At 38.1% G+C, this 14,617-nt stretch overlaps 1 protein-coding gene across 1 annotated transcript; it reads right to left on the reverse strand.

The window, feature by feature from the left end:
* Window positions 1-619: 619 nt before the first annotated feature.
* Window positions 620-1,620, reverse strand: LOC148028404 (uncharacterized). The gene is made up of 3 exons (XM_087689954.1): window positions 1,473-1,620; window positions 1,117-1,253; window positions 620-979 (listed from the first exon to the last, which is right to left on the reverse strand). The coding sequence occupies exons 1-3, from the start codon at window positions 1,618-1,620 to the stop codon at window positions 620-622; spliced, it is 645 nt and encodes a 214-aa protein (XP_087546080.1).
* Between the last annotated feature and the right edge of the window lie 12,997 nt (window positions 1,621-14,617).

A 14,617-nucleotide genomic window follows, 5' to 3' on the forward strand; every position in this document is an offset into this window, starting at 1 on the left:
TTACACGTGAAACTCATCCATAATTAGCAAGTTGATTTCCAATGAAGCACAATCTTATCGCCAAGGTTTTTTTTTTTTTTTTTTTTGACATTGCCACTCAAAGCATGCATAAAGAATCAAAGGTTTTGGTCTTTCTCTCAAGGAGCAAGACCAAGAATTAGGAGTTGACAAGGCTTTTATGAGAAGCAATATCATAATGTGGGGTTAGTTGACAAGTTTGCAAACTATGTCTATCCATAAGTATGATATAAGTTTTAGCATTTTTGTAGTAGACTATAGAAAGGTATTCACATGAGAAAAGTGATAGCCTGACAGGGTTTGCATCAAATCAAAACGTGATCATTACCCTTTGATGAATAGAGAGAATGCCTCCTGGAAGCATGAATTGACGCGCACATCCAAGTCTCCAAAAAGGAAAGAGAAGGTAGAAGTAGATGATAAATGTGAGGAATTTGGGTTTCTTTAAAAACGTGAAAGAGTACGAATTGATATTACGCTGTTGGTGCGACTACACAGCCAACTGGGCGATGGCGGATGCTTACAATTATATAGAAAAACGCTTACATATGGTGCTCTGGCAGCAACCCATCAAAAATGGCACAGCAAGCGCTAATTAATGTCATGGAAAGAGTGGACCGTTGTGGTGGTGAAGGGGGTCGGGACCTCCTGGAACCACACGTTTCTGGGCAACTCCGCTAGCTTCCTGGTCATTTAATGCCTCGATACCGGCCGCCATCTCTCCTTCCTTTTTAAGTTTAGTCGCGTCTGGATCCATTTTATCATCACGTTCTCGGCCGTGATTGGGTTGTCCGACTCCATGGAACAACATAGCTGTACTACTCGGCTCCACTAATGTACTTCTACTTCTCCGTTTGGCCGCAGGGACGTACTGCTGCCGCGTTACAGAAAACCACAAATCCCTGGTCGCCTCGATACTCCGCCGATCAATAGCATTATGCAAAGGAGCAGTAGCCCCTGCCTAGAATTCATAGTCAATCGTAGCTCAGTAAGATGATTGATTATAATCTGTGAGAACACATATAGTACTCTTGGAGAATCTGAAAGGGGATAGATAATAGTATTAGTAAGTCCCTAGACAAACGCCGAGCTTTGTACCTGAGCTTGATGATGGTTGCGGTTCGGTACTTGCTCGGCAGATAGATGGGCTACCAGCAGATAATCATAATGGCATCCTGAAAACATGAGCTTCCTCCGAGCAGGTGCGGCTCTAGATCTAGTACGGCGTCGCAATCCTGTATGTTCGTAGCTATAACGGCATTACTTATCAACAAGAGTTACGTATTCATCGCCTTTATCGTACTGTTGTGAGGGCCAACTTATGGAAAACTTACATAAACTGCAACAATATCTATTATTATACCGCACATGCATGAAGTACCGCCAGAGGCAAGTAGCTTTCCTTTAACTCTAACAGTACAGATTTGTATTTGACTCACATTAGGTTAACTCACCCGCATGCGTGAGAGGCGAATTCACAGCTTCATCAGTGGACCTACGGCGCACGCTTAACCCCGAGCTTGGGCTGGTGCAACAGATCATGATCGGCACCACCACATTGCCGATCAGGACCAAGCTGAAAAACAGTAGCCAGCAGGCCATTCTAGCGAACACTAGTCTTATACAATGGCTGCTTATACAATTGGGTCGCAGAGATGAAATTATGATCAGATGAGAGATTAGCTGATTGACCTAATTAGCCAGAAGAGATATATAAGACTAATTGATATCATTCTCATAACGAGGGACGACCTGCGGACTACTCAATGTGTGACATATCAGTTGCGATGATCATGTCGATATAGAACTGAAATTGAGGGATTAGTTGTCAGCTATATTTAATGATCATTTATAAAGTACAGCTACGAAGGCTCACTATAGGCAAATGGAGCTGCTATTTGAGCTGGTGCATGACGTTACACGCACGATTTCTCGAGTGTCTCGCTTGATTTGAGCTCTCGCTCGCTTGCTGGCTCCGCCCCCCCCCTCTCTCTCTCTCTCTCTCTCTCTCTCTCTCTCTCTCTCTATCATGTATGTGTATGTATGAGTAGTGAATCGTGATCAGAGGCGGCTGAAGATATATGTGTTGTAACGACAAGAGATGATTATAATATATAACATGATGATGATGATGAGACATGATTATAATAAATAACATGATGATGATGATGAGACGATGGGACGTATCGGGTGGGTTTGGGAAAGAACGAAAGCGATAGGTGGCAACAGGCCTCAAATTTGCAAAAATAATATGCAACTTTAGGTCCTACTATTAAGCTTCATTTTGCAACTTTATCGCTTTTATTAGGTTTCACTAATCCAGTTTTTACTGGCTTCTAGATTCGATAAAATCTAGCTATCTAGACTTTAATGCAAGTTGATCCGAATCATAGAAAGTTAGAAACTCACGAAATATATTATCCAAATAACAATAATACTTTGCAAAAAAATCTAACCTTTAGTATATAGTTATTTATCTAAAAATAGTAGATGATTTGACTAGCTTTGATAGTTACAAAACCCATAGAAATTCATCTTGCTGAAGGAAGCCACAATCTCATGTAGCCATATGTTGAAAATAAGCAAATCAAAGAGAATGTGATTGTAGAGATTGTATTCTATCTACAAATCACAAACCTTTATAAGCTCGCAATGTCCATAGACCTTCTCCTAGTCAACATCATTGATCTCTAGCCCTAACAATGGCATTCTAATCAAAGTATCCAATGTAGAAATTTTCAAGCATTCATGTCAATCATCCTTCATAATATTCTACTTTCAAAATCGTCTTTCATAGGCTAGTGGTGATATTGAAAGCACAATAATAACTCACCAAAATTCATTAAGTTGGAAATATATCATAACAATGTGATGAACTTTGAGAATACTCTCCATGCATCCTTTAAACTTAACATCCTTTCACATCTTGGCAAATCAATCTTACAACCTTGTGTATCAATCACATATCCTCTAAAAATTCTTGAAAGACATGAGCCAAAGCAATGTTTTTTGCTCTCTTTGATTCTTGTCATGTGGATAGTATTGCAGAGAGAACAACTTGGTTGCATTAACACAATATAAATCTAAAAATAATTCATTTATTTTTTGCTCTCTCTCATTCTCGTCACGTGGATAGTATTGTGGAAAGAAAAATACATAACTAGAAGTCTTTCACTTAATGCACATAGCATTAAAATAATAAATATTTAGAAGTCTTTTATTTAATGCACTCTATGACTTTTTGCACAAACTCTCTCGCCATTACAATGCATGCATTAAGATCACCAGCTCGAGTATCCAATGCATTACCACTTTTATCTTTTCCAAGCATATTGCACTTCAAAAGCATATGTGCATATTTCTTCCCTTCAACTTTTCCACCAAACCATCACCACATTTAAGCATAGAACTATCCCCATCTGTAGCATACCAACCAAACATTGCAAATCAAAACTCTTTGAGTTTAAAGCATTCATTAAAGCATCAAACTTAGCTGGCACACAACCATCAACAATGCATATTAAATTTGCTATCTCTATTCCAAATTTTCCACATGTCATCCACCATTAAAGCTAAGAAACATGGAACTTTTCCTATTATTTTATAGATATATGTAAAAAGAAAGGATTTGGTTATGGGATTCAAAGTAGGAAGTTATCCAAAACTTGATGTGATAAAGAAGTATATTTCTTTTTGGGAAGGTCGGGTAAGGTAGGGGGAAGCAAATATCCATGACTTGCTCTAACCAAATATCATTTATCATATAGAAATTTTATTTTTAAAAACACATTTACCATGAATAGTATTATTATTCAATGTAAAATGAAAAGGCATCTTAATGCTAGCAATAGCAATGTCTTGTATATAGCAAAAAATGTGGCAAACATACAATCATAATTGGATTCTTTTTACGACATGGAAATAATTAGAGAAAGTCTTAATTAGAACTAAGTTAGGTTATTGGTACATGGTCCAAACAATGGTATACTCGATTTGCAATGGATAACAATTATAATCGTTTGTGGAGAGATGGATGAGAAAGAAATAGAGAGGGAGAGGAACACAAATAGAGAGATGGAGGGAAAGATAAGAATAGAGAGAGTGAAAGAGAAAGAGAGCAATAGAGAAACAAAAGGAGAATGAGAGAGAGAGAGGGGAGAGAAAGAAAAGTAGAGGAAGATAGGTAAAGAGAAACAATGAGGGAAACAAAAGCATATTATATGCCGTAACATTGACAAAATGGACAAGGATGATGACCACAACATTCAAGATCGTGAGGCATATCTAAATCAGCATGTCCCTACATGCTCTTGCACTCAGTGCAAGCTGGTAATTCGACGAAAGTATTGCTTGTCTATAGACCATATGCAATGCTTGAGCGACGAGTTTCAATTGGAGATCATTGACTAAGTAATCTTGAACTTTGAGCTAATGATAAAAAAAGTGTGTATCAATCTTGCTTTACATTCAAACTGAAATTGAATATCATATACAATAATATTAGATGTGCCTTGGAAATGTCTATAGAGAGGTGTTGTTCCATCCCAAGAAATGCACCTATTGCAGCTCCTAAGAAGAGTTCGTAGGTGTGCAATGGATGGAGTGCGTGAGTTGATAAACCCATTGGAGGACACACCACTAAGCATTACTGCCCATGGATGTTGGGTCATCTGATCCATTGAGAGAGAAGGCATCCATACCATTATATGATGGGTGCCGAGTATCTCTCTTAAAGATGCTGCTTAATGTGCTTCTAAAGTGAGTGTGACCGAGTTATTCTGGTATATACTATGCTCCTTTGTCTTTAACTCCATTATAACAATGATTTTTACGCTCTTCAAAGAAACTTGGATTCTTTTTCAGGTTGCTAAAATATCACATATTGCCATTTAGAAACAAGATTTTGTGAGAGGAGGGAATTGGTGTGGAAGACATGAGCAAGCATGTTGGTCAGTGAGCCATTCTTATATGGACCATGCATGACTTTTTGGGATTTGGAGAGTGCTCAGGTAAATGAGCTTCCAGTCTCATTGTTGATATCTAACATGGTTTATTTATGTTTGTGTTAACTAGATAGGATATTGTGACAAGTCTAGTTATCTTAGGTTATTATGTATGTCTATTGTGTGGACCATATTTATAGACTCCCAAAGGTCACATACCATGAAGAAGTTGGTATATCAGGGACATACTGCTTTCTTACCATTGGAGGGCTATGAACTGAGGGCAAGTTTTCTTGGACAACTTCCAGCAGCATGAATGAATATCCAAAGCTCGTATGAGTGGAAAATAGTCCATGAGGAGTCACCTTCAAGTGAAATGTGATGGTTCTCAGTTTTCTATGAGTTTCCATATGGGATCCACTTATAGATCAACCATTTGTTAGATCCCATGCACATTTTCAAGAATGTGGGTAGCTTATTATGGAACCATATCTAAAAAAAGAGAGACATTGTAGGAACACGGATGGATTTGAAGGAGGTAGGCAAGATGGAGGCGCTTTGACCATAGTCCTGAGCTTTAATGGTCCTATATACAACTACCTCATGCTCCTTGGGCCCTATCCACTAAAGAAGAGTGCATGGTGAAGCAAATTATTAGGTCTATTTGCACCTCGATGGGTATGATGCATTCTCTCAGGTCTACTTCTTCTAAAAATGACAAATTAAGAGGACTAAAATCCCATGATTGTCACAATATATGCTAGGTTTGTCTCGGCCTTAATAGTATGTACAATCAATATTTTACTATTTTGTGTCAATTCGATGTTCGTAATGCTTTAAATTTTTGACAGTTTGTACTACCAATCGTGATTGTGGGGTGTCTCACTCCAAAAATACGTTTGATGATTTATAAGTTGTCAAATTTAGTGCAATGGATCTCACAGAAGGAGATCAAGGCATTCTCTATTGAATTCCCAAGGCGAGGAGTGGTGGAGATGGTCTATCTCTTTGAGAAGTACCTATCCACAAGTATGCTCACGATACAAACTCACCTCCTGATATATCTCATGGATGAAGTGGAGATTGTAGGACCTGTCCATACCCGATGGATGTTCTTCTTTGAGGGCTTCATGAAAATCCTAAAGGGCTTTGTGTGACAACAAGCTTGTTGAGAGGGCAACATGGTTGAAGGTTGGCTAATGTCAGAGATATTAGTGCATATTTTGGAGTGGCTGTCGATGGTGGATTCAGATAATAGTATGCTATGGACACTGAAGGATGATGATAGACTGGCAGGAGATATGGTGGTTTGAAATAGGATAGAAAAGAGGATGGATGGTGCCATGGAGGAGAAAGTGATCACCTTTTTATATTATACCATGCATCCATGGAGAAGTGGCTTAGTAGGTACAAGCAGGCTAGAAGAGAATGGGAGGGGGTGCGATCAAAATTTTGATGTAGCACATGCTATCGATCGGTTCGATATCCGGAGGGCATGGAGGAGATGCTCTATTCATACCTACGAGGTGGTTACATGATTCTTTGACCACAGCTTCACGCGAAGGGGTAGAGGTCTCTAGGAAGGAGTGGGAATTCTCGAGGGGATGTGGTTCGAAGGTGATCACATGCTTTCTTTGTTATCGTAGCTAGATTTTATGTGCAACAAATAACCTAGCAGTTTTGATATACAATACAAAATCTACAGTGTGATGTGGTCACATGGGCGACATTTTTGAGTTGAGTGTATCAATAAAATACAATTTACCATTGGAGATTGTAGTGTCATGGCAAAATTCAAGCAAGAGAGTCGACAGTGGACCATGAATCTGAATAATATAGTAAATGAGATAGCGTATTTTGGTAACTTGCAAAGTGTTATCTTAGTGGATTACGATAGCTTCTCCCCATGATCATATTCGATGTACAGTGGTATTGGAAGGAGTTGGGACAACCGTTCAATGAGGTCCATCTAGATTTCTAGAGGTAGATTTCGATAAAAGATGAAACAATGTGCACAACATGTTTGTCTTGTCGAGTCATTGTGAATAGATGCATGATCTTTTTTGTTAATTTTTTCACAACCTGAAATAGTCACAAATGTTAATTCATTCTTTGTGACACCCTTATATGTGATATTGAATAGGTAATCTTCTATCCAAATCCTTGGTAATCTCATTTGGTGGTATGTTGTGTCATCAACACATTGGAGCACTCGAGTGAATGATGATAGCAATGCGCCCAGTGTGGATGAGGAGAGTATGCAAGTAGAGGAGTCAACATTGTAGGGGTTGGAGAGGAAGGAGAGCTTCGAGCATGCAAAGGAGACAAGCACGGGCAATGTAGACGAAGAGACATGATGCTAATATTTTTTCAAGAATGAAGTGGAATCCTCTTTTTATGGAGACCTATGTATAGATCTTCTAGTATATATTGAGCTATGCCAAGAGCTTGATATGGAGTAGTATGGCGGATCATATTTGTGTCTACTTGCACAATTCATTGAACACCATATTAGAGAATTTGGGAATCTCCCAAGTCCCACTTTCAAATAAGAGGTAAATACTTTTAAGTAAGGGGGAAAGATTTGACCATCTTTCCAAGTATTAACTATCTTGAAAATTCCCAAACTATATGAAAATTTTCAAATTCCCTAATATAGTGTTATTGATCATTTACTTTTACTGGTACTTTAGTATATGCATTTTTATTAACATCCTTTTTTACAGAGTTATGTGATGGTGCTTTACTTAAATCCTTATATTGATTATTTTAACATTATTTTCTAGCTACGTAAATTATCTTTGATGATACCCAAAGAGTAGGATAATTCATGGGATGACAGATGAGGAGCTATAGGAGATCTTCACGCATATGTTTTTGGATCAGATGGTTCACTTTTTAGAGATATGGAAGACTAGAATGTAAAGAATGTCTATTATACCATGAAAATCAATAGAAAAACTCATGAACTGAACTAAGAAAAAAATAGGAAATAACATGAAATGCTTCAATCATGGCCATGCCATAGATAGCTTCCATTATACCATAACACAACATAGCCAGGGAAGTTGAAATCAAGATACAAGGAAACAAAGCTTGGTACTCACCCCAAGATGGTGATGAATAAGAAATCTCAAGAAAAATAGTGAAAGTGTCAGAAAGCTCCCTACATTAGCACTTTTTGCCTTTTTATAGTAAACCCTAGTATCATCATGTCTAAGGTATTTACATGATTTTTTTTGGTAAAGGTAAGTGAACTAATGTGGCTAATTTGCCTCATTATAGACCATCCCTTCCCAAAGATGGTTTTGTCCTCAAAATTGAAGATAATGGGATAATAAAAAAAGGCATTAATGAAGCAAATCATGTTGATGAAGACCCAAAAGAATGTGAAAGCACTTTCCATGAAGAAATCTCCTAATGAACCTGAAACAGTGAAATGATTGCTTGTCCAAATAGGGATGAATTTGTAATTAAACTGCCATAACTTTTGATTGGAGTGTCCAAACTGAGTGTTTGAGGTATAAAAATGAAGTACACAACCCAGGACATTAGCTCATGCCATCAAAACTTTTGATGTCATTAAGGAAATTTAATTCCTAACAGAAAATTCAAACAACAAGCTATCCACAGTCCTATAACTACAATAATCTCACTATTTTGAAGGAACCATGAAGCCCTAGAGAGGATGATTGAATATGCTAAGGAATCAGTATTGCAAGTGTTATTTACAACCTACCAACAATCAAAGCCACTAAAGTCCAATATGCCTCCAGGGTCAAATGGATAACCATCAAAATAGCCATCATAACCATAAGTTCCCTCTGCAGAAAAATATATCCCATCATTGCCTCCCGGGTCAAATGGAAATAGGGAAGCATCCTCATGATCCCCCTCATCAAATGGGAAGATAAGGTCACCAATTGAGAACATGTCATTTGAAAACATAGATTGGTGTATGGATTCATGAAGCTCCTTTACATGTCCCTCTTCAATTATTGCATTCACTTGGTCTTTAGCATGATGTAGGTTAGAAAGCTGATAGGCATCATGATCAACTGAAAAGGATTTGTAAGACTATCCATCTTGGACTTTACAATCCACTTCCTCTTTGGCTTTTTCAAATTTCTCTTCATTATCAGGAAACTCTATAACCAACATCACTTTAACATTCCTTTTCTTGCATATATCTTTATGATTAGAAGTCAGCACATCTATAACATAAGCCTTGTGCATGTAATCCTCTAATATCATCACCGATTAAGTGTTTTCCTTGAATAACATCATGCTAGAAACTATGGCTATCATACTTCTCATGATAAATTGGTTTTCCATAGTCATGAACACATTCATTTCTACTAGCATAATGCTTATATTGTCTAGGAAATGGTTGATCATCATCATAATATTGACTATGGGATGGTTGATCATCATAGAAGTATTGATCACCATGCTGCCCATATTCACTAGCATAATGTTTCTCATATCCATGATCATGCCCATGTTCACTAGCATAATGCTTCTCATATCCATGATCATGATGATATACATGTTGCTGCCCATTCATATATGAATGTCCATTTGAATGCATATCAAAAGATTTGAAACCATTCTCAAATCCTGATGGCCTTCCCACATGATTCTCATTCTTGGAAGAGTGTCCAAAATGATTGCAAGGGTTTCCTCGCTTTTGGGGCTAACCATAAACATAATGATTGACATGTTGTTGTCGTCCAAAAATATTATGATCATTATTTCTATGCTGCAACTCAATAGAGTTCTCATCACTCTCATATACATGTTGTTGGTCATACCAATGCTTCTTGTACTCACGATCATAATACAACTGCGAATCATAGTCACCTTGTTATGTCCATAATATCCATGACAAGAAGATTGTGGCTCATAATGTTGTTGATGATGTGATTGATGTCCATACCTCACTTATTCTTCATAGTCGTCATGATAAGCATATTGTTTGTTTGCATAGTGTACTTGTTCCTGCATAGCAAAATTATGCCTCAGTGATGTTCATTTTGAATTGCAAGTAGCCAAAGTAAGGAAAATAATATCTTCCAGATTCATCAACCAGTTGTGAGATATTCATCAAAGCAATGTACTCAATTGGTTAGCAAGCCTTGTATTCTTTATCAAACATTTGTTTACATAATCCACCTCTCAAATTTTCCTATTTTCCAAAATTTAGTTTGCATATGGATTTGCAATGGCCAGCCTCAAATCTACATATAATAGCACCACAGAACTGAGGACGAGGTGAGGACATCTCAAAAATTCAAGCACTAGATAATCAATATGCTAATGTTGAAGGTTGCACTTCTAGGTTTTCTAAAAAGGTTTCATATCTGAATGTTGTATCCACTCTTTTAGAGTTAGCTTCTGGAAGTGTTCATTCTAGTTCTATTTTCCCTTTTACTGGAACATCTTCTCTTGCCTCATTTGTAGGCTTTGCTTCCTTTAGCAATTTTGGTGTGATTCTGCTTCTAGTACAAATTTAGGGTTTGCCCTTTGCCTTCAGAGCAGCTAGCTATGGAAACTTTTTGAGCTCCTCAACAACTTTGGTTAACAACAGTGGCTCTTCTTTACTCTCTAACACAACTTCTTGTAACTCAACTAGAGCTGTACTAACATCTCAATCCACCATAACTTTTCAATTCTAGCAAATTCTTTCCCCGTTAGGAGAAGAGCATGAGAAGGCAGTTGATGCATTAGATGAATTAAAGCTAATTTTTTTTAAAGATAATAGTGATAGACCAAGGCTTTTGATGTGGACATCACTGAATTACAAACTCCTTGTGAATGCAAGGATTTTCCCTAATATGAAGTTGACTAGCATGCATGTCATATTCTCAAGTAGTAGCCCAGAGCAAAACACATTTGTTCATGAAATTTGCTACATAAAGCCACACTTGTGTTACATTCTATAAAACCCTTCCTGTCAAAGAGCAAAGTTGACCCTCTTGCCAACTACACAACATCAAAAGGTTGAAGTCTCTCTTGTAGGTACAATCATCAAATTTGAAGAGTCCAAAAACGCCGCAATAGCAATGAATAATATCTCTAATGATCAAATATGTCAGATGAAAGTTCTTCCACCTTGGATGCTTTGTGAAGGAATGAATTTTCTCTGAACATCTTAGTGATGTAAAACAAAAAGTCAAGACTGAGGAGGACAATTTCCAATTGGTGGAATAGCCACTGCAGACTTCAACGGAGTTGAAGTTGCACCAAGAAATTGCAATTTCTTAGAGTCAAAAATTTTCTTCAAAGAATACTAGTTGCAATGGACAAATGAATGTGGACTTTAGATAAATCTTCATCTAGAAATTGAGATACAATTGCACCTCTTTTTCCTTCATTGTGTGATCCATCATAGTGAAATATTATCAACTCCATGCTAACTTGCCAGCATCATAAGTGCAAATAGGTTTCCATTAAGGTATGTAGAAGATCCTTCTGATAAGGAGACTGTTCCCAATAATTTGAATGATTTCTAGTCAGTAGTCAATCGAGGTAGGTGAGCAAAATTCTGGCATTTGGAATGAGGGCTCACCATTTGATTTTCCTTTTAATGCCACACATACAAACATATTAAGTTGTCCTGTGCAAGAAATACATCTTTCCATGAATGTCTGATGCTTCTACCATAGGTTTAGTAAGCATCTATTCATCTAGTTGAAATGCTTCATATGTTTACCCCTGGATCAGATTTGTAACACTCAAGTTATTGCAATAAGGTCAAGTGATGGTTGCAAGGCCTTAATCTTCACACAAAATCTTTTGCACTCTGGGGTTCCATACTTAGAGCTCATGTATGTCTAGTGGAAAAATCTCACAAATGTTCTCAATTACTCTATCAATAATTGAAATTATGACCACTTGAGTATATCCATCTCTTGCAGGCTACAAAGATGTAGGCTATTATGTTCATTTCCCCTTGATAATATCAGGAGCCTCATCAGCCACTTGCTTCCAAATTAGTTATCATTGTGTGGACTCAAATGGTGATGCTACAATGTAGAGAGGATATACATTTCACAACACAAAGCTCTCTTTGTCTAGGGTCTTTCAACTCGATGATAGAGAATATGGTAGACAATAATATCTGGAGTAGTTTGAAAGTAAGTGTCTGCCAATAAGATCAGTCTAGGTAGTTGTGACTTGGCCTTGGAGCCACAAGGCCTTCAAGATAGACTAGAAATTTTGGAAATCCAGCCTATCTTCCAAATCCGAATAGGATGCCTAGAGTGACCATGCACTTTTTCATGATGTATTCCCTTCAATTCTTATATGTTCCTTATACTACTACTCTCAACATTCAAGGCTTGATGAAGAAGCTTTAGATGACCATTACAAGGAAGTAGAAGCCCCTACATCATAGTCCCTTGGCCATGTTCCATCTGGTTTTACTCGCAATGGATCACTTATTCATCAACTAGATCTTCACAGGGAATTAGTTGACTCATTTGGTGGTTCAATAGTTGTGAAGCCATGGTTTGATGCCTTTGGGATTCCTCTAGGAGTCTATTGCTTGGAGTAAGATTTGGACGTAAAATAACAAACTTTGTTGCAGATGGAGAATATACTCCTCCTCATCTTATAGCCAAAATCCTCTACAAATAAGAGTATAGCTATGCAAAAATCAAATGTCTTGCTATGCTTTCTTCATTGTCTAATTGTTTGGTGTGTGGTGGCTCATTAGACATAGAGGAAGGTAATTTGTAAGCCTCTAAATCAGATGATAGATAGATCGTGACTTTTAAACTCGAATCGTCATCTAATGCCTTGGGAGATCTGAATTCTAAATCACATTCGCGAGTGGGATGATCCCCACAAGCCAGACGACACCTTTACGCCTTCACAACAACATCCTCTGTGTGGTTCATTGTAGAACTTAGGTTTGTGCAGGTTTGAGGAAGAGGAGGAGGTTTTCGAGAGTGAAGAAGAAGATGATGGACATAGAGGAGGAGGAGGAGGAGGAGGAGGAGGAGGAGGAGGAGGAGGAGGAGAAAACATAGAGAAAGTCAAAGAAGTTGAAGAAGAACAAGAAGAAGGAGAAAAAGAAAAAGAAGAAGAAGAAGAGGAGGAGGAGTTTCCTCGAACTACTGTTTTCGGTTTATAGGAACCTTTGGAGTTTGCATCGCCTGACATGCAAATGGAAGTGGAGGCTAATAGCTACAATCTTGCATTTGAGAGTGATCGTTCCCAGTCCCAGCCATCCCTAGATAGTTGTAAAGAAGCATGGGAACTGCCCTTCTCAAACCTTTTCGATTCTAGGGTTTTCACAGAGTCACAAATGGATTTGGGATTCGAGAAGCTGATTGGTCATCATGCTTGTCCCCCTCTTCAAATTGATGAAGCTAATGTTGTACGACTCGACAATGTCTATTCATGCACCAAGAAGGAAAAAGTTTGCCCAAAGCCTATGGACATTGCACATGGCTCTATTTTGCAGAGTACTTCTTTCCACATATTGGAATATGTGTAAGGTCAAATTTACAAGACATCTCCAAGCAGAACCCCAAGGAAGAATGCTGTAGTTGAGGCTACATCTACCCCAACTTAATCCTATAGAATGGCAGTTGTGGCCAAGGTCAGACCTATTTCAGTAGGAGGAAGTGCAGACCTTATCAAACATGTTGCAATAGATCCTAGGCGTGAGCCTGGCTTAGAGGAAGTACCTAAAATTTGTAACCCCTGGCCTTTGAAAAATGCAAATCAACCATCTAAGATGCGAGACGGCTAGGGCTGCTCCCTTGCCTCGTCGTCCTCCTTCGCAAGGGCTTATGCATCGAAACCATCTTGGTCACAACCGAGAAACTTGAGCTAGCGAATAGCAGTAGGGATAGGGATGGAAACAAGTGACGGAAGAAGTCACCAAGTGATTGTGTCAGCCTCACCACGAGCCATAATAGCCAGAACATCATCCTTACTACCTACTCGACCTTGATGATTTAGTCGCCATCAGATGCCTCGCTATAGCTCCCCTTTCAGCATCAAGAGATTGACAATGGTTAGCACACACAGCAAAGAAAGATGTGGTGGATTATTTCTCATAAGAAGGAACGTGCTTTTATGCAGACTTGTTGCTAATGCATCTTCTGAATCATTTCAACCTTGATGGCAAGGTTGTCACACTTGAAACAAAACCACCATAAATGGTGCTTGTAGGAAAGCTTAGTAGATGAAGAAGCTTGTTATGGAATTCCTTTATAGGATAGAAGCCATAGAATCAAGGTGGGAGTAGAAAATTTCAATGTAATAATCCATGAAAGAAAGCTTGAAGAGAGATAAGAAACCTTATCTTTAAAAAAAATGTAATTCAAGTTTCGTCTCCATTAAAGACTATAGCCTTCATTTTTTCCACCTTGCTCTAAATTTTGGTTAAAAGTTTGTCACGTCCTGCCAAAATTAGCTCGAGTCTGCCATTATCCACTAGTTCATGCCAAGAACCTCCATCTTGGTCACAGCTTGTGACAGATATCCATGTCTGACCATGGTTATGAAGGAACTAACTCCTCTGACTAAATTTGAACTATGATTTTCACTCCCTAGTCACTACAACTAAATCCAATGCATGAAAATGACTTCTGAACAAGAAAGCTCCCTACATTAGCACTTCATTTCTTTTTATAGTA

This window comes from Lygodium microphyllum, chromosome 12, assembly GCF_053477565.2.
Source record: "Lygodium microphyllum isolate KBCC chromosome 12, Lygodium_microphyllum_v1.1.10, whole genome shotgun sequence".
NCBI classification, from domain to species: domain Eukaryota; kingdom Viridiplantae; phylum Streptophyta; class Polypodiopsida; order Schizaeales; family Lygodiaceae; genus Lygodium; species Lygodium microphyllum.